The sequence below is a fragment of the Diplotaxodon limnothrissa genome, linkage group LG20, assembly GCF_057381915.1.
Source record: "Diplotaxodon limnothrissa isolate DT_005_m linkage group LG20, D_limnothrissa_male_GT1.1, whole genome shotgun sequence".
NCBI classification, from domain to species: Eukaryota; Metazoa; Chordata; class Actinopteri; order Cichliformes; family Cichlidae; genus Diplotaxodon; species Diplotaxodon limnothrissa.
In genome coordinates this window covers 4,428,484-4,456,126 of record NC_140615.1, presented here as the reverse complement: position 1 = coordinate 4,456,126, position 27,643 = coordinate 4,428,484, and the positions used below count along the sequence as shown (strand labels likewise).

The following is a 27,643-nucleotide window of genomic DNA, read 5'->3' as shown; positions in this document are numbered from 1 at the left end:
CAGACCCCCTGGAACCCTGTGTTGGGAGGGTGTATAGGTTTTACACTGGTAGCTTTGCTATGCTACAGGACTGTAGGCTAACTTCCTCTGAACTTTACAGGTGTGTGATGTAGCTACAGTGAGAGGTGAATCTGCCTGTGTGAGCAAACGTAGGCTGGCGCACCTTTGTCAGGTGGGAGACGTGACTTCAAATGTAAAAGCGGGGAGTGAGGTACAGGTTTAAGGTCACGGTGAGAGAAAAATATGAGAAAGGGGGCAGATAGTGAGTTGTAACTTCACTGCTACACTGTTTTTCTGAAATACCAGTGCACGTGGAGCTGTAGAAATTGGCCCTGAGTTGTCGCGTGGTAGTGGGAGCAGGGAGCTTTTGCCGAGGGGGCAGCAGTAAGGTGGAGGCTCCTTCTTCTGTTGCAGCATTAATCAAATCATTCTCCTCCTTCTTCTTGTTTTCCTGTTTTTTGTGTCTTCTCTCCTTCCAGCTCACCAGCCTCCTGCTCCTTCTCTCTCACCATACTCTGCTTTTCCTCTTTTCTTTGGCCCAGGTGTGGCTGGAGAAGGTGGTGGCCAGGTTTGGAGAGACGAGGACTGCTGCTGCCCCCTGGTGGTGCCCTGGTCCCTGTGCGCTACGACTGTCTGACCCCAGCTGACAGCACAAGCTGCTCCTGCAGAGGTCGAAGGGGCAAATTTCAAGAGACGGTAACGATAGCAGATCCAGAAAAGTAAGTTTCATCTCACCTACATCTGAAGTAGTGCTCATTCTATCAACTCTTGAGTCTCAGAAAACTAGAGTGGACACAGGAAGCAAAGGATATGTGATTAATAATGCATCCGAAAGTAGTAAATCAAGCACCACCTGAGGAGTTTCTTTTTCCTCTTACCTGTTGGCTGGAGTTAGCAGAAGGTGGAGTTATCACACTTTGGTCCAGTAAGGGATTCACTGGGGCAGAACAGGGGAGGTGCGTAGCACGCCAATAAATTTCCAGGTACTCTGCAAGGTGGTCACATGCATCTTCCAGCTGATTCTCATCCAGGATGACATCAAACATCTCCTGTTGATTCAGAAAATGATAAGAGAAAACTTATACAAAGTCCTTCAATGAAAACTTTTTAAACTTTTAAAATATCATTTAATTACATAACGTGACATACAGGTGGACACTGAGCGAGCTTGTCCCCCGCCATCATCTGGACATTGAGGTGTTTGCTTTGTGATTTCCCTCGAGATTTAATCAACCTCTGAAGAACCTGCCAGATGATTCAGACACACACACAAAAAATGAACGAGCATGGTTTTAATTTAATATCATACAATTAATTTATCCGTTTTAACCGCATTAGACACACCCCTTACAGACAGAAATTGTTTAAATAACGCTCATGCGTACGTTCAGTAAGAAAGATCTGTAATCACTCATCTGCCTGCTTTCCTGTCTCCATGTCTACCTCTTTTCCGTGCTGTCCGTCTCAATATTGACATCTTTACTCGAGTCCAATCATCTTCTCACCTGCCTTATTTGAGCCAATCAGCCTCCACTCTGTGTGGTTTAAATCTACGCTCTCTTTCATTCTCCCTTTCAGACTCTCATTTGTGCAACCCACTTCCTCCCCATCTCCCACTCAGAGTCACTCAGTGCTCTAAATCCTATCACTGCTGGGATTCTGTTCTGCCATTATGAGTCATCAAAGTCTCAATTCCTCTTCAATTCTTCCAAATGATTTCTCCTCATTGATTTGCCTCTTTTGAGCTCCTTCAAACAAATGTTAATCTGTACGGGGAGTGTACTATTTTAAAACCTTCCGAGTTGAACTTTCTAATTCTGTTATCATTTATCCATCCAATCATTTATCCATCCATCTTCTTCCTCTCATCCTATTCAGGTTTACAGGGAGGCTGGAGCCTATCTTAGCTACTATTGGGCGAGAGACAGGGTACAGTTCACCAGCCTGTCACAGGGCCAACACAGAGAGAGAACCATTCACACATAGGAGTCATTTACAATAACCAGTTAACCTAACTCTTAATTGCATGGACTGCTTTGGACTGCTGGAGGATGCTGGAGTACCTGGAGAGAACCATGTAACCACGTACATCATTTACCATCTAAAACAAGGCATTTTGTGTACGATCCCTCAGATGCTGGGAACCAGCAAATATTTAAATAATTAAAATAGTGCCACAGAGGTTTAATTAACCACTAGTTTGCTCAGAATCCAGAATATGACCAGAAAGGCAGCTTTGAGGATTGTACTCTACTTTAGGTGATGAGACTTTGACGTAGACAATGATGGGAGCCAGAGAGGTTTTGAGGAGTTGTGCTGGGTGATTGATGGTGTCTGCGTCCAGGACGACCAGCTGAAGAGACTTGGCCAGCTCGAAGATCCTCTCTATTTCACTCTGGACCTCAGCTGTGAATGGCAGAGAGTTGCATAAGCCACTTTTAACAGAGCTGCATCACTTATTTAAGTTTTCCTGTCATTGAAGACAGAAGGGCATCTATTTTTAGCATCCATCTGTCCATCTTTATTGAGCAAAAAAAGGTCAAAGACAAGTTTTTAAAAAATTTTTTCTAAATCTCACCCAGACTTGAGCGTGTGTTGGATCTCTCCATTATGGCTTTCTTGTTCAGCACTGAGCGCTTTGCCAATGACAGATCAGCGGTCACCCGGGTAATAGTGATCCTAAACAAGAAGCATCTTATCACACCACATCCACAACTGTTCCATTTCAAAGGAGGAGACGAGCTCGTGCTCCTTCTCGCTTGCAACTAAAAATAAATCATCGTCATCGTGTGTGCTTTCGAGCACGAAACGTGCAATGCAGAAACACACAAGCAGCTCGGCAGTTCAGACATAGCGTTACTGTACGCTGCTCTGCATCTGCAGAGAGTGACACAGACAGCCGTTACCCACCTGCCATCAAATCGGTGCTTTAGGAAGTCAAACAAAGCTTTCTGCATCATGTCTGTTACCTAGGAAACAGAAACAAGGAAGATAAGTGAGGGACGTTGTGAGAGAGAAAGGGCTGTGAAATATGCATTCACTCATGCACACGTCTTGCTCTTTAGTATTTCTTGCATGTTTCACTGATTTTAGTGACACCTGACTTTAAGTGTCTGCACTAAATGAGGATTAATTCAGCTGTCACACACTATAATGAAGCTGTAAACAGCTGGAAGGACAGTGATGGGATTTTTTAGCTTTAAGACCAATCAGTTATAGCTTTGTAAAGAGACAGAAGAGTCAGCACAGATAAAAATGAGCAGCATTACAGTCCTTCTTTGTTCAGTGTTAAATCACTTGGATGTCTGAGTGGCACAATGATGTTTGTGCACTGCCAGGATGAAGTGAAGCAGTCTATTTTCAAACAGTCCTGAAAAATGAATGGCCTTTGGAGTAGAGGATGAAGCTTCCACACTGAAACAGAGAGATGGGGAAAGAAGGCAAAGGAGTGGAAAGGAGGAGAGACAGTGCTGAAGAACCCTGATGAGTCGCCGAAAATAATTTGTACACAAGAGACGGAGCACAGAGAAAGAGAATGTGAGGGAATGAGAGAAAGAGGCAGCCTGGCATTCACCACTGGAGCATCCCCAAAGCACATTACCAGAGCAACGCATAAATATTTCAACACACACACACACACACACAAAACAAACAGCTTGGCTCATAGCCTGCACCGCCACAGAGGAAAGAGCAAGGCAGGGAGAAAATGTTGAAGCACATGCCTCACATATTCATCCACCGAGTCATCGAAATTGATGCATTCTGACATTATTTCGTTTTGACTGCAGTGGGTTTTCATATGTCTCATCTGTGATGTGTGCATGTGTGTGTGCGCGTGTGTGTGTGCGTGTCTGTTCAGTATGGGAGTATAACACATGGTGTAGCTAATGCAAAGGGGCATACATGCAGTTCTGTAGCTCTCAGATGGATCTAAGATGCCTACTGTGTGCCCTTTAATTTCATCAGGGTGGGACTGCGGCTTAGTAAAAGCGTTCATGGGATAATGGAAGCCAAACACCCCAGTTTTACTGGATCAGAAAATCCACACCTGATTAAACTCATGCTAGAAAGGGAATCCAGAAGAGAAAAAGAGCAGAAACTAGCTGGAAATAACTCAAACATCTAAATACGTTTAACATATAGTTACAGTAAATATTATTGCTTAATTTCCTGCTTAATTTCCTAATTTTTATTCTTTGTTAATAAAAGCAAAGTGAATGAAAGGCTTCATTCCCAGTTAGATTACTGCAACATTAAGTAATGCCTCAGAATAGCTTATTTGTCTTTTTCTGGAAAAGCGATATGGTACATTGCAGCTCTGTGGGCTGCACTTAGGCACACTGGTACTTTCAGCTAACTGCTTGTGTCAGCATACTAATGTGCTCATAATAACAATGCGAGTTTACTAATTATACACATTTTACAGCAGAGGCTACTGTGGGACATCATAATGTTTGCAGCAAAAAAGTGAGATTTTGACCTGCCAATGACTCATCATGAGCAGCATGAATCTCAAATTTCATAAATGTTCACACTAGAGACAAAGTTAAAGGATGGCCAAACTATTGCTGAAATTTGTCGTTTTTGCTTTGCATCAATTTGTCAGATAGCTATTGCAATATTTTCTGACTGGACCAAAACGCAGCTGTGATCAAATGTGTTGTCCATAATAAAAATACATAAAAAACTATCTCTAAAAATACATTTAATATTTAAATCAAATTAATTTACATGCATCAAAACACAAGATTAAACAGAACCAGGCCCAAATAACTGAAGAACAGTACTGATGGCTGACTCACCTCGTAGCCTTTCAACGAAGGACCCACCAGGACCACCGGCCGCATTGAAGGGACCACATCATATGGGGGAACATGTTCAGTCTGCACAGGCAACAAGCAGACAGTGTGGAAGTCATGAAAATTAAGATATGTGGAAGTTACAGTAATACACGATCACAGAGATAGATTTTAAAGTTATAAAAATTTAATAAAAACATTTAAATTAAATAATCGGAGCAGAGTGATACACAGATGAATACCCCAACATACCTGTTTCTGCTTCTGTTTGGCTTTGAAAACAAACAGAATGAACATTGAGCAAAGAGGCGAAAAGCTAAGTGGGTTCTTGCAATTAGTGATGAGCAGGGGCGTGTCCAGTGTTTGTGAAAGTGGAGTGGAGGGGCTTATGATTCCACTTAGCAAAATTGCAAGTTACTAACTGGGCTAACAAGAGTAAAACATTTTTAAACTATAAAGACTAAACAGAAATGAGTAACCCCACTCTGGAAATAAACTGAAAATAATAAAACAATTAAAAAAAAAAAAGAACAATAACAATCTGGGCTTTTTTTTTTTGCATTCACTCGAGTTTTTCTTCACAAGTGCACAGTTTTGTTAACTGTGTGTTATTCAGGAAGCTCTGATCCAAATTCAGCAGTGATCAAATAACTTTTGAACTTCAGTTTGATTTAAAGTAAAACTCTATAGTAAAAAGATTTTTGTAAACACGTGTTTTCCCTGAAGGTAACATTTTTGCCCAGAAATAGTCCCTGTACGCAAATCTGACTCGGTAGCAGCTTGAAGGCCTGACAGACAGACATGACAGCAGGACTCCTTCAGTCTCTCTCACCTGCAGATGGAGGGGTGGACCTCCAGCCTCCGGATGACGCGTTCCCTCCTTTCCTGTGGAGCAACATAATGCAAAGCTTCATTATGCGTGGATCCCCTAAGGAGGCAATTTAGAAAGAAGGACCTCCAAACCACAGCAACATATGAGCAGAAGTAATAAAATAACTTTACAAAGAGTGTGCTGCAGAGGAAGCTGCTAAAATTAGGACAACAGCGTCAGAAAAACAGAGAGGTCTCTCAGAGCTGCGTAATCTCTGACCTAGCTGCTGCTTTCTGCTCTTGCTTTATCCTCATGGCCTCAAGTTTGACTGGACTGGGGATGAAAGTGATGTCTGCCCCTTCCTTCACCAGCCGACCAATCCACCAGTCATTGTTGTATTTCTGTGTAACAGTGAAAGACACCTCTCATGATGCAAGATGCGTTAACATTAATCAGAGTAAATATTTATTGTTACTTTATTTGTAAACCATGTACAAATGCAGAATTGTAATGGCTCTCACCTCTTTTATGTGCAGAAAGTCTTTGGTTTCAAAGTTAATTGCAGCACCTTGGACTGGACAATCTTCATCAAGGGCCCCACAGTAACTCACATTGGTTCTCACTGCAAATGCTACTGATTTAGCCTGTGGACGACAAAACCCCCCCCAAAACAAATAAGATCTATGGCAATATATCGAATGACCTTTTCTTTAATATTCAGCAAAATTTGTATCTGAAGATTAGTTTTAGTTCTGTAGACCCTTACACACATAAAGACTAAAGTGGTCGACTGGAACGCAAGCTTTCAGCATGACTCAGGACTTTATTGCTGTACCTGTGGAGGTAGAGGTGATTTTAAAGCCAATAATTGACCTTTGACCTTGAGGCTCTCACCTTGGCTCTCTCCAGCTGCAGCTGAGCCTGGCGCTCGGCTTCACGCCGAGACGCCTCCTGGTCCTCCTCCAGGGACAGGTCGGAATCAGAGGGTCGACTAGTGTAGGAATCGGCTGAACCCTGAGTGAACGAGGAAAGGAAGGAAAGTTTTAAAGCAGGTGGAGAAGACATAAATCAGCCCAATAAGGTACCTGGAAGCAGCTGTTCAGAATTCCTCACGGCATAGAAAACACAGACTTAGCTCATATGTTGCGGATTCAGCTACAGATAGATCATCATCTACGCATTGACCTCCGTACTTCCCTTTTCTTTCCTTACTATTCACCTGTTTCTGCACCTGGGTTTCTTCTTCTGCAGCTTTCCAAAGCATGTCACCCAGGGGAATATGAACACGAGTTCTGCAACACTAACAAGCAACACGACCTTGCTGTCTATTTATTCACTCAGACTGGCACACCATACATTGGCAAAAGTCCAATTTTCAACCAAGCATTTTGATAACACATGCTGCAATATCCAGACTTATATCCAATGTCTGGATATGATTTATAATGAAACAAAAACAACAACAACAACATAGGACTATTACCACTGGTACTGCTTTACAATTTAAAATCATACTGACAGTACTGTATAAAGTCTTGAATACAACACAGCTTTTTCAACACAGAAATAGAAACCAGGAGAATAAACCAGCTGTACTCCACAGAACCATCCAAGGTATACGCTCAGAGGCAGGGGAACAATATGAGAACCACACCAGCAAACCTGGAGATGGAGCAATACTGGAAGAGCATATGGGAGAAGGACGCAACCCACAATGTCAATGCTCAGTAGCTATTGGATCTAAAGTGGCAGCACAAATGAACAGACTGCTAATGGATGAAACACACCCAGAATTGTTAACTGAAAGCCAGACAGTCCTGATCTCCAAGGACCCCCAGAAGGGAGCGGTCCCATCCAACTACCAGCCAATAAGCTGCCTTAGTACCACTTGAAAGCTCCTGTCAGGCATCATAGTGGCTAAGATGAACAGGCACGTGGGTCAATACATGAGCAGGGACACAGAAATGAATTGGCAGGAATAACAGAGGAACGAAACGCAAGCTCTTGGTAGATAAAGCAGTCGCCCAAGACTGCAAGACCAGACTGACCAACCTGTGCAGTGCCCGGATTGATTACAAGAAAGCCTGTGACTCGAAGCCCCGCACATGGATCCTGGAATGCCTAGAATTGTACAAGATCAACAGGACCTGTAGAGCCTTCATCAGGAACTCAATGGGGATGTGCCAACAACACTAGATGCCAATTTCAAGCCCATAGCACAAGTCACCATCAAGTGTGGGACCTATTAAGGAGATGCTATGTCCCCACAGCTGTTCTGCATAGGCCTGAACCCCCTCAGTGAGATCATCAACAAAACTGGCTGCGGATACGACTATGGAACGGAGAAATCGTCAGCCACCTCCTGTACATGGATGACATCAAGCTGTATGACAAGAGTGAACGAGACATCGATTCACTGATCCACACCACCACGATATACAGCAATGACATCGGAATGTCGTTCAGGCTGGAGAAGTGTAGTCGGATGGTAACAAAGAGAGGGAAGGTAGTCAGAACTGAGGGGATCAAGCTACCAGAAGGAAATATTGCAGACACTGAGGACAGCTACAAGTATCTGGGCATCCCACAGGCATCCCACACGAAGAGGCTGCTAAGAAAGCTGCAACCACTAAGTATCTGCAGAGGGTCAGGCAAGTCCTGAGAATCAGCTGAACGGTAGAACAAAATCTGGGTTATCAACACCTACGCCCTGCCTGTGATCAGGTACCCTGCTGCTGTTATAATAAGGAGGAAATAGAAGCCAGTGACATCAAGACGAGAAAGCTCCTAAACATGCATGGAGGGTTTTACCCCAAGTCCAGCACCCTGAGACTGTATGCTAAGCGGAACGAAGGAGGCCGGGGACTGGTGAGTGTCAGTACCACAGTTCAGGATAAGGCAGCAAACATCCACAAATACATCAGGAAGATGTGCTCAGTGAATATCTCAGGGAGCAGAAATGCACCAAAGAGGAGCAAGAGGAGGAACCATCATGGAAGGACAGGCCCCTGCACGGTATGTACCACCAGCAGATAAAGGAAGTGACTGACATCCAGAAGTCCTACCAGTGGCTGGACAAAGCTGGACTGAAAGATAGCACAGAAGCACTAATCATGGCAGAGATGGGCAGTAACGCGTTACTTGTAACGCGTTACTGTAATCTGATTACTTTTTTCAAGTAACGAGTAAAGTAAGGGATTACTATTGCAAAATTGGTAATTAGATTACCGTTACTTTCCCGTAGGAACGCTGCGTTACTGCGTTACTAAAACCGTGATTTTTTTGCAAGAATGTCTCATGACAGTGACGTAAGCGATAGAGGTGGGAATCACCATACATCCCACGATACAATATTATCACAATACTTAACGCACGATACGATAGTATTGCAATTTTATTTATTTATTATTATTATTATTATTATTATTATTATTATTATTATTATTATTATTTATTTATGAAAACTATGCAGCCCATTCAGCAACAGAAGAATTTGAAAGTAAATTAAAACAAAATATAATTTTACATTAAATAAAAAAGTTTTAAACTTAATTAAAATAAAACATGTCTTAAATTAAAATAAGTAAACTGTCATGTTTATTGCTGCCAAAAAAAAGTTAAACACATTTGGACAGTGAAGGAATGTCAGGATTCTTGCTCAGAAAAAGGATCAACATGCTCTGAAGTCAGAGCACACAAACCTTTTTTGTAACAAAATATCGATTTCTGCTGTCCCTGTATCGATACATTATTAGCAAACAAAATATCACGATACTACACAGTATCGATTTTTTCCCCCACCCCTAGTAAGCGAGTGCGCCGTTGGTGACAACAGCTGTGTGCAGATCAACAATGGATCCTATATCGATTGTGGGAGAGAGTATGAGCGTGCAGCGTTTAAAGCGTGGAAGTACTGACCTTATTTTGAGTTTGATTCCATAAAAAGTGACAAAAACATTAGCGTCCGTTGTGCGTGGGAAGAAAACTTTTTACAGCGAAAAAAACCCCTAAACTTCCAAGCAAGCACCGAGTGCGCAACGACGTAATGGGAAACTCACAGAGAAACTCGCGGATTCTTCAACTGACCGCTGCGGCACACCTGCACCAGGGTAAACCTCCGCCTACGCCACTCCTGCTTTACAGGTGAAAATAGAGCAACAGGACCGCTGAGTCTTTGACTTTATTTATTTTCTGCTGTGTTTTACTTGCATCTATTTGAAAGAGTGAGTGTAAACACAAAAAATATTTTATTTTATGTGCTGGAATGTGCAGAAAATAGGTTTAAATGTTAAACTAATTTATTCAAGTCAGAGAATGTTGCATATAATTACATTTTTGCTTGATGCATAAAGTTAAAAGATTAAAACTGATAAAACAAGTTAAAAAAAAGAGACATTTCCATTTGATTACATTTTGTATGATGGATTATGCAGAAAAAGTAGAATTGGGCTGAAAGATCTATCGCTTTATCACCTATTCAGGTTGTAAATCGTGTTTTTAAAAAGTAACTAAGTAATTAATTACTTTTGAAAATGAGTAATCAGTAAAGTAACGGGATTACTTTTTGGGGGAAGTAATCAGTAATTAGTTACTGATTACTTTTTTCAAGTAACTTGACCAACACTGATGGCAGCACAGGAACAAGCTCTGAGCACAAGATCCAGAGGCTGGGGTCTATCACACCAGGCTGTGTAAAGATGCCTCCTGAGACAATCCAGCACATAACAGCAGGATGTAAGATGCTAGCAGGCAGGGCATACATGGAACACCATAACCAAGTGGCCGACATAGTGTACAGAAACATATGCGCCGAATATGGCCTGGAAGTCCCTAGGTCAAAATGGGAGACGCCCACTAGGGTTGTTGTTACGTCCCTCTGCAGCTTTTAATCGTCTCAGTGTTTTCAGCTGGTGCTAATTGGCCACACCTAGTCAGGTGTGGATAAAAGCATACCTGAGGCAAGCTTTCTGGCAGTGCACTAGTCTTTGCCTTGGTGGCACCAGCCATTTTAGCCAACCTGGTTTTCCATTTTAGGATGAAACCTCTTCTCACCCACACTCTGTTATTCATCTCCTTTTTTTTATGTTGCGGCTTTTGAGCCGGGTCGTAACATAAGTGGGGGCTCGTCCGGGATATTTGGACATTTTAGTGGAGACTGAATGTCAGTTTGTTTTGCTTTTAAGTGGGTGAGTGATGGTGGTCACTGTAATTGTGCAAACTCCCTTTAGTTAGTGTGTTTCAGCTGGGTGGCTGTGCTGCCCTTCCATCGAAGCACTTGTTTGTTGTTTTGCTTTATTGTTTTAGTTTATTGTGTTTGGTGGCTATCCTGGGTGGGGGTACGCTTCAGAGTTTGGTAGGAGACTATATCTCTGGTCTGCTGCCTGCTCTCGAGTTCGCGTTTAAAGTTGCCTCGAGCCTGGTACACCACTGAAGACTAGGGTAGGAAAAGTAAGGGTTTTGTTGTTTTTAGTGTTTTAGGCTGGGAGTTGCACATAGTAAATCAGTGGCACCAAACTTGGTAGGAGGTTTGAGACCATTCATGATTATGGTCTGTAGCTGAGGCAGGTAGGCTGTTTTTAAGTTGGCATTGTGTGCACACCCTGTGTGTGCATATGTCAGTGTGGATGGATGCTAATGAGATCCTTGTGAGGTGAGTGTTTTGTGCTGTGACCTTTAGTGTTGTGGGGAATATGGCTATTTTGTTGGATCACTTGTGAGTGTTGTTGGCCAGGTGATGGCAATAACACTGTGGGGTGCTGAGCCACCCTTGATGTGATCATTGTGTGGCCATAGCTCTCCATTTTGTGGTTGGTCACTAGTACGCTTGATTTACTGAACTTTTTGGATTAAAGTAACTTGTTGTGGTATAGGGCCACTTGTATGTGACTGTTTGTGTGGTGGAGACAACAGATCACTTAGTTGTGATTATTTGTTGCTACTTTTGGTTGTGTGTTGTAGCAGATCAGGTAATCATTTTGGGTTTGACTGTTGTGCTCCTTTGTGTTGGTCACATGTTACTTTTTGTCTGTTCAGTGTGGCAACTTCAAATCCTCATGCCCATCCATGCTTAGAGATGCCAACTATAACGTGAACACTGTGCTTCTGTTAGCTTTAACTTTTATTCCAGGTTTGTGGGTCAAGGAACTGAAGGCTTCAGAGGGGCTTTTAATAAATTTAAGGGTCCTAGAGGAACCCTTTTAAGGGAGGAGGTGTTACGTCCCTCTGCAGCTTTTAATCGTCTCAGTGTTTTCAGCTGGTGCTAATTGGCCACACCTAGTCAGGTGTGGATAAAAGCATACCTGAGGCAAGCTTTCCGGCAGTGCACTAGTCTTTGCCTTGGTGGCACCAGCCATTTTAGCCAACCTGGTTTTCCATTTTAGGATGAAACCTCTTCTCACCCACACTCTGTTATTCATCTCCTTTTTTTTTATGTTGCGGCTTTTGAGCCGGGTCGTAACATAAGTTTTTTTTTTTTTTTTTTTTTTGTGGGTCAACACAAATTATTTTATTAAAACACATATATGTGGTGAAGGCTCTGCAAAACATCAGGCTCCATCTCCCGCCTGACAATAGGTGGGGTGTAATATTTATAGGGGAGAGTGAGGTAAGATGAGCCACTTTTTACTCATGTTGCCCTGGATGTGAGAAAAAAATGACACAGAAATAGAATGATAACATATTCCTTTATTTCAGGATGTCTCCTTTCAAATGTAATGATCAGAATCTGTCTGATGACGCTGCCCAAAATAATGACCTATTAAAAAAAAAATGCTCCTTTAGCTCAACTTGCCCCAGATTAGGGGTAAATTGAACCTAGTCAGTGGGTAAACTGAGCCATCTTGGGGCAAACTGACCATGTAGTTTTTAAAATGTAAAACTGATCATATTGTGAAAACAAACCATTTTAACAGTTGTAAACCTGTGAGAACAAACCTGGAAACTGGTGGTTTCTAAACAAACCACCAGTTCAAAACCATTTATTCAAAAGAACTATTCAATATTCCAATGATCAAGGTTGCAGGGGAATATGAACTGTTGCTCCCTCCTTGCAGTTCCTCCAGCCTGTTGAGGTAGCTTCTTCAGCACATCCTTGCGTGGGAAAGATGCCTCATCATTTTCCTTGAACACAAACGTGGGTTTCTTACTGCTAGTGATCCCTCGGATTCTTCTGAGAAATCTGGCACTCACTTCGTTGTCTGCAAACCTGTCAACCAGGCCAATGTAATGGTGGCTCCTGGATTCTGTTACCTGTCGATCACTTTAGCCAGATTGTCAAAGAACTCCCCAACTGTAGTCTTATTGAAGGCTGTAGCTCTTCCCAAAGATGTTGCCTCAGGCATACGACAAGAGAGATGGTGGCGTGCCTAAAAAATTCTTGAACCATTCTTTACCTAAAAAATGTAATGGTAAAGTAGTAAACTACACAAAATACATTAGTCTGTGCCAACCTACTGAAATGTTGTTGCTTGCACTTCCTACCGGCTAAACCTTTCTCTGTCCAGTTGCTGGGAGTAGGAATGTTGTTTCTGCCTGCCAATTCTAATGCCAGTTCACGGCATTTCTTTGGGGAAATGCCATGGAACTGCTCTGCAAGCTTCTTGATATGCTCTGATAGCTCCTTCTCCACCTCCTCAGAGAAGACTCTCTTTGCTGAAGCTGTTCCACTATAGCCAACCGATTTGACCTCCTGTGTGTCCCTCTTTTTAATATATCTCCTGAGGGTTGACCTGTCAATTTGTCTTTCTTTAGCCACTGATCTTATGGACTTTCCTCCCTTGACTTCACTCGCTGCCCTTTCAATCTCCTCCAGGGGTGTTGAGCCCCAGCTGGTCTTCCGTCTGTAGGTCCTTGGCATGATATCTTTTCTATAATAGTTAACATATGACAAATACAACAAAAGGGTTCAGTATACTGAACTAAAATACTATTTAATAAGTCAGAGCCTTAAATAAATTTCAGTGCCTTATGGTGGGGTAGGTTGAACCATTGGATCAATTTACCCCATAGCCTTTGGCTCACTTTGCCCCATAGCCACCACTTTGAAAAAAACGGGCTAGCTTAGCAATTTAGGCTAATCTTTAGAAAACTTCTTCAGATGATATTATATTTTAGAAACCCACCAACATGTATAATATATCATTTTAGACACAGATACATTTGTTTTAATATTACAGTCAATTTACCTGATATGCAGAAATTTTACTTTGACAAGCAGAAAACATTTTTTTGTGTAATACAGACTTACCCCTTCTCCAATGTGCTCTTTAATATAGCAGGATGGAAATGATGAGTGCTTCCTGGATTTATGGTCACATAACAAAACATGTACACAGTTACCTAGATACAAGGGGTGGTTCAACTTACCCACTGGCTCATCTTACCTCACTCTCCCCTACAACGTTTTGAGGACTGTCAATAGAAGTCATTCTGAATCACCACCTGCTGTCAGTCACAGCTTGCTTTGGGTGTTTCTACCACACACACTCCACAGATGTGTGGACAACTGCAAACAGGGTCAGCGTGCCAGAAAGCACAATGAAGTTTTGATTCTGGGTAGAGGCGTGGTTCTGCTGACATTCCTGCACTGTCCTGGTTTCTCTCGAGCCATGCTGCTGCTAACTGTGCCTCTGAATGCAGTTGCTGAAGTCAACCAGCAGCCAGCGCTGGATCTCACCAGCCTCAGCCTGCTGCTGCTCACTCTGTCTCTGGGTCACTGGTTTGTGAATCAGCTGTGGGCATGCTTCCAGATCACGAAAAAGCTGACCAGTCCACTGCTACTCAGCTCGTGCACCATTGTGGAACCGCAGAAGCAGCCTTGCAACTCTTATATCACCATCAGAGGGACGTAACAGTTGTGGAGAATGGCCGAGCTAAGATCCTGTGGGACTTCCAGACACAGACGGACAAAATGGTGGTGGCTAACCAACAAGCAGTGGAAGACAGCCATAGTGATAGACGTAGCAATACCAAATGACATCAACATCAGGAAGAAGAAACACGAGAATCTAGAGAAGTACCAAGGGCTCAGAGAAGAGCTTGAGAAGATGTGGAGGGTGAAGGTAACAGTGGTCCTACTGGTAATCGGAGCAATTTGTGCAGTGACCCCCCCCCCCAAGCTAGGCAAGTGGCTCCAGCAGATCCCAAGAACAACATCTGAGATCTCTGTTCAGAAGAGCGCAGTCCTAGCAAACTGCAAACGGCAACTGTACAGGACCCTCAAGCTTCCAAGCCTCTAGTAGAGGACCCAAGCTTGAAGGATAGATCGCAGGGGAGATAGGGGAATTTTTATGTATATGTATTTTAAAAAGTGCTTAAATGTCAGTCAATCATTTCTCAAGAACATCAATTCTTGAAATGCCACAGTTTAATCATTAAAAATGAATTAGTAAATCCGGCACAGACAGATACAGATGTAAATAAAACTCAGAATGCTCACTCCATAAACTCCACACTCATCCTTTCACTCCAAGCCTGCTCTTCCCTGGTGGCTGCAGTCCCAGCTGGATGTAAGGCTGGAAGACTCCTCACATACCAAACAGGAGTATCCACATAAGACACCTAAATATAGCTCCAGAACAACGTCATCCTTCATTTACCTTTTGTCTCCCACCTGCCTCATCCCTCTTTCCACCTCTGTCCCCCCTCACCCAGCCCAGAAAAAAACAAACAGAAAAATATTTTAGCTGAATCCAGCACAGAGTTTTGTGGATATCATTTGAATATCAAAGCCTGCCAGAAGCAGAACAGAATCTGAAGCGTCTGCCAGCGCAAGAAACAAAACCTAATTAAAGTCCATAAAGTTCTACAGATAGAACAGGAGGATATTTATTCTAAAGTTCAGACAGAGTCTCATTAGCACACAGTGCACACACACACACACACACACACACACACACACACACTAGCTGTACTGTTGTTGTCTAATTTAACTGCTTTGATTTGCTGAAGAAGGGCTCCACAACAGTCATTTTCTCTTTGTCACTGTCCAGATCTTTCCATAGACATAATATCAGCTGTCTGCTGTCCAGGCATTTTCTTTTGTGTCACACAAACCTTGTAAAAATATACATGGCAGAAGTTGAGAATCTCACATTAAACCTATCTTTTAATAGTATGGGGAGCCTCTGGGGTGTTTTGTCTTTCTAACTACTTCTCATTCTCTTTCTTCCTCAGTGCCTTCCAACTATTCATACGTACCCAATTAGTATGTAGAGAATCGTCTACACAGCCTCAAAGGCAAGTGTGATACATCCCATGATGCAGTGCCAATAAAAGCCAGTCACAGAAGAATTTCACAGACTTTTGCCTCTATTGCAATTCTGTCAGTGAAGAAATAAGAAAGCTGGAACTTTGGAAATAAGCTTTTGCCAGCCATTATGGGAACAGATGCTGATATGCATGTACCAATTCCAACTCATCAGTATGGGTAAGCATATTAAAGGGCATGAGTAAAAAAAAAAAAAAACCTTTACATTTTAAGCTTTAGTGTCAATGTGACAGCATAATGGCTTTGTTGCTTCAAAGCTGGATGCTAGTTTAATGTCCAGTGTACAGACTTACACCTGGATTTCAGTCCTTCTGCTCCTAATACGCTAGATAGGTTAAATGCAGATAATGAATCTTGATCCTAATTTTTAAATAAACTGTTAAGTGATCTAATGTATGACACAGCCATGGTTGTAATCCCTCATATTTATGCATCCTTCAATCCATATTTCTAACAAACCAAACAAGATCAGAAAAAAAAATCATGAATATATTTCACTACTTATTCCAGTCTCTGACAAACTCTGTCTCACTGTAAAAAAAAAAATAAATAAATAAATCCTTGTTCTGATTGCACAAAAATAGGACCAAGAGTGGAATCTAACACAATCACAGACACACTGGTCAGTCTCAGTGTTGAAACAGCTTTACTGTACCGTGCAAACTCACACCTCACTCTGTTTGACTGACCGGACCCTTAAAAAGACAGACCTGCTCACAGTGCAGCTGACAGTTATGGCCAAAGAGGGTGTCGAGAGAAATCCCCCAGATGTTACGGACTGGAACGTGTGATAATGACACAGCAGCAGTTGTAGATTCCTGCCAGCAGAGGGAAGCATGCACATGACAAAACAAGTTTCCTTGCTCATGAACCAGCTGTTAGAGCCATGGTTTGCTCTTTTTATACTTAGCCATCATGCCTGAAGTAGATGAACAATATTATGGCAATCTGTGCAAAATAAGATACATATTTATGCAGATGTATAAATACACATTATTCCATTAATTGTTCAGTACATATCAAAGTACTGTTATGTCTTTTATTCCAGAAATTATACCTCAGTCTTTTATTTTTGAATTCCACAGTGAAGTGTTGAAGCTGCTGCTGCATTTTTACAATAATGTCATGAAACATTATTGTAGACAACAGGGAAAACAGACCCACAAACGGGTCTGGGGTATACTATTTATTGGTATGGATGACCTTATAAACAGACAAGCCATAAATAAATGGGTCATGAGTCATATTATTCATCAGACAGGCCACCCACTGAACTACTAGTTAAAAGCACCGCTGCAAAGTAATGGAGTTGAGATAGCCTGTGTGTTTTCAGTTCAGTGTGTGTGAAGAAGAAAAGAGGGAGGGAGGGACGAGAGGACAAGTAGGGGCTATGCTGGAAAAGTGAATGAAGTGAACAGACTTCTGCTGAGAAAAGAGTGAGAGGGTTGGGGAGAAGAAGAAGAGGGAAAAAAGCAGAACGAAGACGCCTCTGAGCAGAGCGATGGAGGACTCGTAGATGAAGAGGCTGGAATCGCATGCAGAGTGGTTAAATAAGGGGGAGGGTTAACAGCGTACCTTGTTGCAGATGAGTCCTGTAGCGCTCGAGTCGGAGGCAGACATGATGCTCCTGCCAGCGCTTTCTTCCCCCCATTGCAATGAAAAAGCGTAACCCTCCTCCCCTCAGCCCGTGGTAACAGTGGGGAGAGAGGGAGGTGCGCGATGCCTAAGTGCTTCACAACCACTGCTGCGCTGCCTCAACAGTCATTTCCTATACAAAATTGATGCCCTGACTGCAGCACTGTTGTGTACACGCCCGCATGCTGGTATTGTATAGTTTCTTGCTTTAGCTGCAAGTCAGACTTCATGTAATAAATTTAAAGAAAAAAAAAAGATCTTTTCTCTGCTCAGCTTTGCTCTCCCTTGGGTTGCCCTTCTCTGCCACAAATCTCATGCAGCCCTCTCCAGCATCATATTCACAACCCTTTCAGGTTTTTCCATACCTCCCTCTTATGTAAGTTCAGGTATTAAGAGATCCTGAAAAAGATACACATATATCTATATAAAATCAACAACTACATTGCTGGACTGGTGTTTACTCTCACTGTGCAGTGTATAATTTTTTACTGGGCACAGGGAGAACTTCTAAAAATAAAGCAGAACAAAGGATAAGCTTGTAAGCCTCGATAAGTAAAAATAACAATGGCTGAGCAAAGGAAAGCTTAAAAATAGTCTCTGATTGTCATTCCTCTGCCAATTGGCATCTTTCCTTATTGCACAGGAAAAGCAAAATGAATAACACTCAGAAATGCAGAGGATGTAAAGCCGTTGATGAAAGAGAGGCGAACATGTGGATGCAGAAACAGGAAGAGAAGGCGAGATGGGGCGAGTAGGGTAGGGCTTGCCTGCTTGCCCTGCCCTGCACCATCCTCCTGACAGGAAGGTGATGCATGAGTCTACAAAACAGAATTGCATCGGTGAGTCAGCAAGCAGCCATCTAGAGTCCATCAGATGTCTTAATAAGCCAGAAAGAGACGTCTCCGTTGCAGAAGAAAGTCTCGTTCCTGGCGAGCCAGGCCTGGATGCCTGCTCTATACGTTGCCCCAGGCACTGAAGACCCTGATTTGGGGTCCATTGTGCTGGCAGCATGCATGCTCTCTCACCCTCACTGAACTTTCGCTGCTTAAGAATGAAGAAAGTGCACTCTGCCAAGGCTTTTAGGAAAAAAATGCCCTGGGGCTATATTTCTGTGTGGCTTTTTACAAGCAGGGAAGCACATACCATATTAACACACACACACGCACACACATAGAGACACACACATTATTAAAGTTATTGCAATAACTCTCCGATCCCTCAGCAGAGAAGATATGGTAGCTATATTTCCATCATTAGGGCTGTGGGTAAAACAGCCTCTGAGTAATGGCACCATACAATCATAAAGGGAGAGAGAGTTAGAAGGAATGAAAAAGATGGCTAGAAACAAGCAAAGGCTAATATGAACTACATCGCAACAGAAAGAGAACTTAAACATGCGAGTTTTCAATACATTTTTAATGTCAAATCATTAGTCTGCTTTGCTACTGTTGATTCTTAGAGCTCTATATTTTCAAGCGAAATGGGTGGAGGTAGATTAAGAGAAAAAGATGACATGAAATTGTGGGAGAAATGAAAAAATACAGAGATTTTTGAAGGAAACAGGCAGAGAAGAACACAGTCAGACTAGAACAGGAAGACAAGATTAAGAGAATATGTCTCTTTTTTTGTTATTAATTTGCTGTTCAGGTGCTCTAAATATAGCTCTCCTCTCCTCACACTCCTCCCAACAGTGACTGGGCCTGGCAGCGGTGGGGAGATAGCCGAGGGCTGTTTAAGTTAAAGTTCAGTGAGTTTTGATGAATTCCTTAAAGAAAGAGTAAAGCAGATTTGAGAATGGCTCAGCTACATTCACTGAAGCCAGACAGACAATCTGAATATGAATGAGCCAATATGGGAAACAAGAGCAGGGATCTGTATAACTGTGCATGTACATGTGCGCTGTCTCTGCAGTAAAGGTGGGTTTATCTATATTGTATCTATTTTTAATATTGTGGTGCAGTTGTACCTTATAATAGCAATTTTGTTCAGATTTTACACAAGCCAATGAAGACAAAAAATGAAATTCATTTAGAGAAAGACAGAAATTCAAAGTGTACATTTTTAAGTAATTTTATATTTGTATATATGGTTTGTTTATCTTGAAGCAGGTGTCAAAAAATATAATAATATGGTTTTGGTAGCGAAATTCTTTGAGGGCGTAGTGTGACGCTCCACACATTTCGCCTGACAAGTAAAAGATCCTCTGTTAAGTCCTGGAAGGAGACACAAATCCTTTGGATCCCTTTTATCAGGAAGGGCACTCAGTGTAAAAGTCTGCGTAATCAAATATGCGGAGCTACCTGCTGTGGTGATCCCATTGTGAATAAAGAAGCACTGAAAGTAGTTTTATCAGTGGCCTCCAAGTATCCAAGTACTGAATCCAAAAAAGGCAAAAAAACAAAACCCATAGTTAAATATTAGATTTTAAACCAGCTCAGTTTTTGAGCACAAGCAGATCTTTATTTGATACTCTCGCACGCCGTTACTTTCTATGATTATCTGTCTCTCTTTTTTCCAACCATACTCTTGTTCTGTAAACAATGTGAGAAGCCCTGTGCCATCTGGGCTTTAAAAAAACAGCTCCAGATCTTAACGACAAATATGGAGATTAACATGCTGGAACTCTGCAGTCAACCGCTCATCTTTCTGGCCTTGTAACTCATGAAAAGGCACCTTACTTTCTGTGAGAAGTGTTAGCTGAGGCAGCAGTACAGGGAAAGGTGGATCATTCAGAGCCAGAGAGAAATGCAACCAGAGTAGGGCAGAGTGGATCAATATGAGAGGCACACAGATTGATACTCCATACTGTCCTTTGCAGCTCCACCCTCCTCCTGCTCTAATGTTACCCCAGAATACTTTATCCCAGTCTTTAATGAGCCTCTGGAAAACCCTGCAGCCTATGAGGACACACTGATAAACAGCTGTTCTCTCAACACCAACTCCACTCTTTAAGGAGACCTAAGGAGTGAATACACCTTGCATTTGTCAGCTGCACAGATAAGTGCTGCGAATACAACACTGACGATGTAAATATGTGACTAGTTATGGATGGGTTGTCAGTGACGCTGGCATACAGTAGAAGAAGACGCAACGAGCGTAGCCAGGAATATCTTTCATCCATGCTGACAACTTGGCCTTGCCGGCTACACTGTGCATCGTTAGACTTTCATCCCCCCGGGGATCCCTCAACCTGACTTCACCAAACTGCTTCAAAGCGCAGAGAGGCTGGAGCTAACCCACATAAAGCTGTGTACCGATGGTGCAGTGCAGAATTAAACAGAACTGCATCCTTCATTAAGTCAGATGTGTTTGTTAAAAGATGACCTGATTTAGGCTTTAGATTTGAGTTGGGCCTAATTGGTGTGTCTTGTTTAGTGCACCGAGCTAACTGGGGGGGATTTCAGACTTATCAATATGTAATGGTGGCCTACATACTCACGCAATCCAGCTTTACATTGAAAAAAAGTGTTTTCGCTCACGTTTAAGTCTCAAAACTATTCAGTGACTACACGGTGTAGGCGAGGAAAGATGTCAGTTAATAAAAGCGAATTAGATAGATACAGATGGATTTTCTAGATTAAACCAGTCCTATGGATACATGAAAGCACATTGTAGGCTATTGTCTTTTCTTTTATCAAGATAACAATGAGAACACCGGTGCACAGATTCTGGAGAGGACCTCAAAGAAGCTGGAACTGGAACCTTTGTGGTCCTCTCAACATTGCTGGTTCATCAAATTTAATCAAGGCTTTGCACACTGATGCACCAGCACACACACACACACACACAAAGCACTTGGCTCCTCGCGGGACAGGCTTTTAGTGCTCTGTCTCATGCAGTATTTAATTGACCCCACACAGGAAGCCTAGCGGTCCCAAATGCACTCCTTCCCCCCACCAGCAGAGAAAGAAACGCTTGCGAGCATGCCCACAGCTTCCCACCATTGCTCCTCTTTCACACAACTGCACTAAATGCCATTTTCTGCTTTAGTGCAACATTTCCAGTGAAATGTGAGTGCTGAGGGTGAGGAATCTGGATATCCATCAGATCTGTTCACAGCGGTCAAATGGAGATCAAAATTCAGTCTTCCCCCACTTTAACAACTGCAAACAACTCCACTCTTCAAACTTTCAATCAAAATTTAATGAGGAAAGATTTTTCCATTCTCTTCAAAGTCAGCCAAAATCTTTTATCATCTGAAAATCAGACCTGCTGTGAGGTCTGAGCAATTTGAGGCAAGGAATTTTGATGTAGAAGAGATAGCGCCATACTTACTCAGATAGAGGTAGGAGAGCAACACTCCCCGTCTCTCTTGCTTGCTCTCTCTGTGCTAGGCAGTCATGGTGTGCTCTCTCTCTTGTGTAACACTGAAGTGTACTGTAGCGTGCTTGTAAGCAGACTATCCCTCTCTCTTTCTTTACAGCCCCCCTCCTCTCCTATTCTCCACCACTCAGTACACAACCCTTCTCTACGTCAGTGAGGCTCTCTATGCTCCACATAGCATCCTCTCTCCTCCTCCTTAGTCTACCCTTCATCTCTACCTTGCCTGTCCGATGGGACTTTGTACCAAAAGCGCATGCTGGGTTCTTTCAGAACTCCACCATGATGCTTAAGGTGACAATGTGATGCAGCATCGGGTGGCACTGAGCCTTAAAGCAACAACCAAGGTAAACATGACTGGGATCCCTAGACACTTCAGAAGCACTCGAAGGGAAAAGCTGGAGTCATATTTAATTATACCATATCTGATTTTCTTGTAATTTTCACAAGTTTTTAACAAAAATACCATTGCCAGAATTATTTGGGCAAACCAATTTACGCTTGTACATAGTCGATGAGCAAGTAATTCCAAAATTAAGTGTTGTTGTGAAGTTCTTCCAAGATATCTGGTGATCACTGCCAAATTTGTATCAGTAGAGTTGTGATGAAAACTGATGACATAAATATGTACCATGTGTTGTAACTACATCCTTCTGTACGTTTTCTTATCTGCTTATCCAGCTATCCCACCTATCACAGGGCACAAGTGGGATACACCCCAAGCAGACATCTTTAAAATCACATATTAGCCCAACAAGCAGAACCTTCTTGCAGGGCTAACTGTATAGAGCACAGAGACAAAACCTCCAAGGGGGAAAAAAATCAAGCATTTCTACAGTCCTGTCACATTTTTCAGCCGCTCTGGATTTCAACATCTCAAAAGCTAAAAGTTTAAAGAAGGGAGAAAGTCTGATGGTGATGAGAGGGATATGGGGGGCGATGTTCGACACGTGGAGGCGTCCCCGGTGTAGCCTGTGGTTCGCAGAGTGTGTTTTGCAGACGTCATGGATGGCTGTACTCTGACAGCTGCTCGGCTGGTGAGTGTGTGTGTTTTATGGGATGTGGGAGGTCTGCACAAACCAGGTTCATTCATTTGTGCTCACCACACCTTGCACCTTGCATCTATGTAAAAAAGCAGCAGATATGTCAAAGCCAAGTAGTCTCACACATGAAGGAGGACCATGGTTGGCTAGACAATCTCCAACAAGACTGAGATTCATAATTCATAGGCTAGGTTGCAGAAAATAGTGAAACTGGAGGAGGAAAAAAAACAGAAGAGGGACACAGAGGAGGCATCCATTTTCATTCTGTGAATAAAAATATGAATGAATGAATGAATGAATGAATGAATGAATGTTTGGAAGTTAAACAAAGGGAGAAAAGGAGGAGAGAAAGAGAGGAGCTTTAGGAGCTGCACCCAAGCATTGAGTGCAGATGTCTGTCAGTCTGTCCCATATGAAGCGCCTCTGTGGGCAGAGCTGCTGCTGGTGCATTATGGATGAGGAGCTATTTTAAGGCACTGGGGATGCTGCATTTTGATTTTTGAGTGGAGGGAAGATGACTCCTTGCTGCCAAATCCTTTCATGAGGTTTATACAGTACTTGATGGGTTCAGACAAGCAGGTACAGAATGTGTTCCAGCACACCAAGAGGAGGGAGGAGGTAAACAGACTGGAATGTTATTGAAGTGAGCGAGAGTGTCACCACGCAGTGTTTCACACAGACAGTGTACTTCTTGCAGTGGCGAGCTGCGCACATGTACCTTACATAATCTCCGGTGAGGCTGTTCACTGAGAAGTTAACAAGCAGTGCACTGAGAAGTTGGTTCAAAGTGGTTCAGATATAATCACGAAAAAAAGTTTAAAAAAAAGAAAGAAAGAAGAGGGATTTCAGAAGTTTACTGTGATACCACAGATGTGCATGCAGCTACAGTTTGTTTTTTGTAACCTCTAGTACTTCACTCTCAAATGAACATTTGAAAGGGCCTTATTCCAAATAAAAGTTTTCTCTATACAAGAGAAAAGGTAATAGTTAAATATGTATAAAAATGACTCCCCCCCCCCCCCCCCCCCCCATTTTATTCATTGAAAAACGCTGTAAGCTGCTTTTTTTTTTTTTCAAATAGAAAAAAACAGAATATCTAAGATCTGATTTTGCATTGAGTGCTGAACATTTTGCATAGCAAATGTAGTTTTTGGGATTAGTGCCAAAAAGTCCTCAGCATGATGACAGAGAGACTTTTAGCACTTCATCGTACTGCAGAGGGACTGAGCGGACCTCCAGTAGTTTGCTTCCAGACACACAATGAAGCAGATGATGGACCTTTCCCAGCCAGCTGGCTGACAGTATGGTCAAAATTATGTATCCTGACTTTTCAGTCACCTTTAAGTCCAGACCCCTTGGGTGAGATTTCCTAATATTGTTTGGTGAATCATCTCACTATAGCTGCAGGTATATATTGATCTGTCTTTGTGAAATGCAACCTCCAGGAGAAGAAGAGCTTTCAGAGCACCATGGTAACTTTGATTAAATTAGGCATAAAACATCACAAAATGAAACAACCTAAATAAGTGCAGATTGCTGCAGATGCAACATTATTACATTGATAATTTAGCAGAAATCTGATTTTTGTGTTTTCTATAAAGCACCTAAAGCAGATTAGATTATCAACAGAGAATCATTTCACTCGTATCTATTAACATTGTGACTAATTCAGGCTTTGCAATATTATCTGTAGAAGTAACTTCGCCTGTGTTTCTCTCCCTCAACATGAAACACGTTACTTAGTAAATAAAATACTGATAGCCATCATATTCGGCCTTAGCGTTGTCACTCTGATTTAGGCACTGCATTACATCACATCCTCTGATGAATGACTGGAGTCCTCTCACATTATAAACAAGCATGAAGAATCTAAAGGAGGCAAAGACACAGCCACACAGTTTAACTGATCGTTAATTACCACACTCATTCACAAATGCATGACACCGGTTATGATCTAAATTGCTTTTGTTTTTCCTGCAGTATTAAAACAGTTATTACCTCATTTTCCATAAAGTGGGACTATAAACACACACGCAGTTCATCTGTTGCGCCAGCTGACCAGTTTTGTTGTTTTGGGTGAAATGACTATCACGAACATTTCAAAGCTCATCTGTCCCTAATTCCAGCTGGCAGACAGTGCCATGCACGTCAAAGCTTTTCCACTCCAAACGGAAGATTCCCAGCGTGGTCAGCGTGTCTAATTTAATTATCAGCATCCCAGAAAGGACCTGCTACTACTACCTTCGCCCCCCTTACAGGTCTGCATGGTACTGTAAATGCACTGCACGCAGGTTGGTTTCAAACTCCTTCCAGCACAAAAAACAGTCCAAATTTTCCTCAGTTACCTCGACAACATAAAGGTAAAGAAAAGAAGAGGGAAAAACTGAAAGCCTACCTCGTTCAGCAGAAAGACGCTCGAATTGGTCAGGGACATCCGCAGATAACAGCAGTCTCGGTCACCACAGCCCAACTTGGGTGAAAAAGCCACAAGGCATCAAGTAAAGGCAGAGCACCGCGCCTCGTCGAAACATTTCCACAGCCCGAGAAAACTCAGCTGTAATAACGCTTCATTTGGATGCGATGCTCCCACGGCATCTGCGCTGTAAAATCTCTAGTTTCTGGATTCACGGCATGATCAATGACTGTACACAAAGCCACGCGCACGGACACACGGCTGGATAGATTACAGCTTTCGTAATAAATTATGCAAGACCTGCACTTTTCGCACAGCCCGGTCCCCTTGGATTTCTGCGCCTTCATGTTGGATTTCTATTTTGGAATTTCTGAATATATGACGAACATTTTTTTTAGTAATTCTCATAAATTCATCCAATAATGTTTCTGTCTCTAATACCGAACTGTTCCCCTTTCCGTATGCGGCTCAATTTGTTTTTGGCCCAGTTATTTAAAAATGTTTACGAAGCAAGTGTTGCCCCTCAAGCTCTTAAGCTCAGGGTTCATGCAGGATTCCTTGCTTAGCATGAAATTGGTGTAATGGGCTCATTAGAGCGACACGTGAAGGAGAAAGTGTCTGTAATCTGTGCTGTTACACATGGACTAAGCATATTAATTTACTTCATTATCACAGTCCCAGAAGTCCCATTACTTCTGTTTGCTGTTCAGATTCAAAGAGCTTTGTTTGACTGGGATGCTGTTTTAGACGTTTTGCATTCACTATCTGAAGATGTCCAGGCAGGGGGGGTTGGATGAAGGTCTTCTCGGTTTTCACTGATCCAGCACTTTGCCCACCAGCCCCCACCACTTCACATCCTGCAGACGCCTTCCATTTACACCGAGCCAATCAACCAGGTAGCTTAAACTGTATACAGCACACAGCCAATGTCAAAGACACGGGAGAAAGTCACGCACACACATACACAGAGAGGCCCCTGAAGTGGACTGAAAGATTCATTTTGTTCGTTTAATTTCAGATTGTTTTTATTTTAAAAAGATAAGGGGTGTGTGAGACAGTCCGTGACCGTTGGCACCCTCTGCTGGGCAAACTGTAATGAAATCCAAATCTCATATTTGGTCACTTATGTCAAGACTATTAAAAAATCTTAATATTTTGGTAGGAAAATAGGAAATAGGTCCAGTGATTTATTAAGACAGTTTAAACATACATGTGTGTATTGATTCACTGTGTGTTTTTCTATCCAGGTATGCCTTTACTGCACTGGCAGTGCGTTGGGGATCATTAACATGCTGAAAAATGAAGCTGTTCCCAATCAGACAGTTTGGATAGTATTGCGTGGTGGATCAAAATCTGATGGTGCTTTTCTGTGTTTATAATTTTTTCAATTTTGAGAAGATCCTGAACAGTACTGCCTGAATTGCAGTCATGGCTTTCAAAGAATGACACAAGCTCCACTGTGTTTTATGCATTTTGACCTCCTCCATATCTATTGCTGGCCTTTTCAATCAAAAAAATTCTCCTATTTCCCTTCCTTAAAAATTGCTTCATAACAGCATCCCATCCACTGGTTAGATTTCAGTGAACAGATGCAGTTTCTCTGAGGGGGTATAGCTCAGTGGTAGAGCATTTGACTGCAGATCAAGAGGTCTCTGGTTCAATTCCAGATTCCCCCTATGGAAGCTCAAATGATCAGGTAACATTTTTGAAGGACCCTCTAACATTAAAAAAAAAACTATAACTCAAGAGCATTTCCTAGCTGAAGAGGCAGATTCATATTTTCATGGTTTTCAGATAGTGTTTATCTGCTGTAAATAGTTCAGCTTCCATAGAAAAAATGGACACATTGAAGACTATCTTTGAAATACGACAAGTATGCTTGTTATGCAGTGATTAGATGCCAAGACAATGTCCCTCACATCCTTACACTCCCACCAGCAGCTTAAACAACTTATACAGGGAAGGATCCTTGTTTTCATGTTGCATTTGACATGAGATTTATCAGACCAGGCAACATTTTTTTCAGTAACTGTTCAATTTTGGTGTAAAATGTTGCCTCAGTTTCCTGTTCTTAGTTGACAGGTGAGGCCTCTGGTGGGGTCCCCTGCTGCTGTAGCCCATCTGCTTCAAGGTTTGACCTGTTGTCCATTCAGAGATGCTCTTCATATGTTGGTGGTTACTTAACTGTGTGTTTTTTTTTTAAGTTATTTTTGCCTTCCTGTCAGCTTGAAGCAGTCTGGTCATTTTCCCCTGACCTCTAGCATCAACAAGGCATTTTCACCCAGAGAACCGGCACTAACTGGATTTTTAAAAAAACTCTCTGTAAACACTTGAGATGGCTATGCATGGCACATT

General features: G+C 42.3%; 1 protein-coding gene and 1 non-coding gene across 2 annotated transcripts; one reads left to right on the top strand and one right to left on the bottom strand.

Moving 5' to 3' along the window:
- Positions 1-753: 753 nt before the first annotated feature.
- On the bottom strand, positions 754-13,465 carry LOC146610317 (voltage-dependent L-type calcium channel subunit beta-3-like). The gene is made up of 15 exons (XM_085344962.1): positions 13,090-13,465; positions 12,661-12,851; positions 11,804-11,869; positions 6,505-6,624; positions 6,132-6,254; positions 5,890-6,011; positions 5,632-5,684; positions 5,052-5,071; positions 4,803-4,883; positions 2,911-2,969; positions 2,579-2,679; positions 2,255-2,406; positions 1,150-1,245; positions 879-1,049; positions 754-783 (listed from the first exon to the last, which is right to left on the bottom strand). The coding sequence occupies exons 1-15, from the start codon at positions 13,463-13,465 to the stop codon at positions 754-756; spliced, it is 1,761 nt and encodes a 586-aa protein (XP_085201088.1).
- Positions 13,466-26,892: 13,427 nt separating this feature from the next.
- Positions 26,893-26,964, top strand: trnac-gca (transfer RNA cysteine (anticodon GCA)). The gene has a single exon. It is a non-coding gene; the product is annotated as a tRNA-Cys (tRNA).
- The last annotated feature ends 679 nt before the right edge of the window (positions 26,965-27,643 follow it).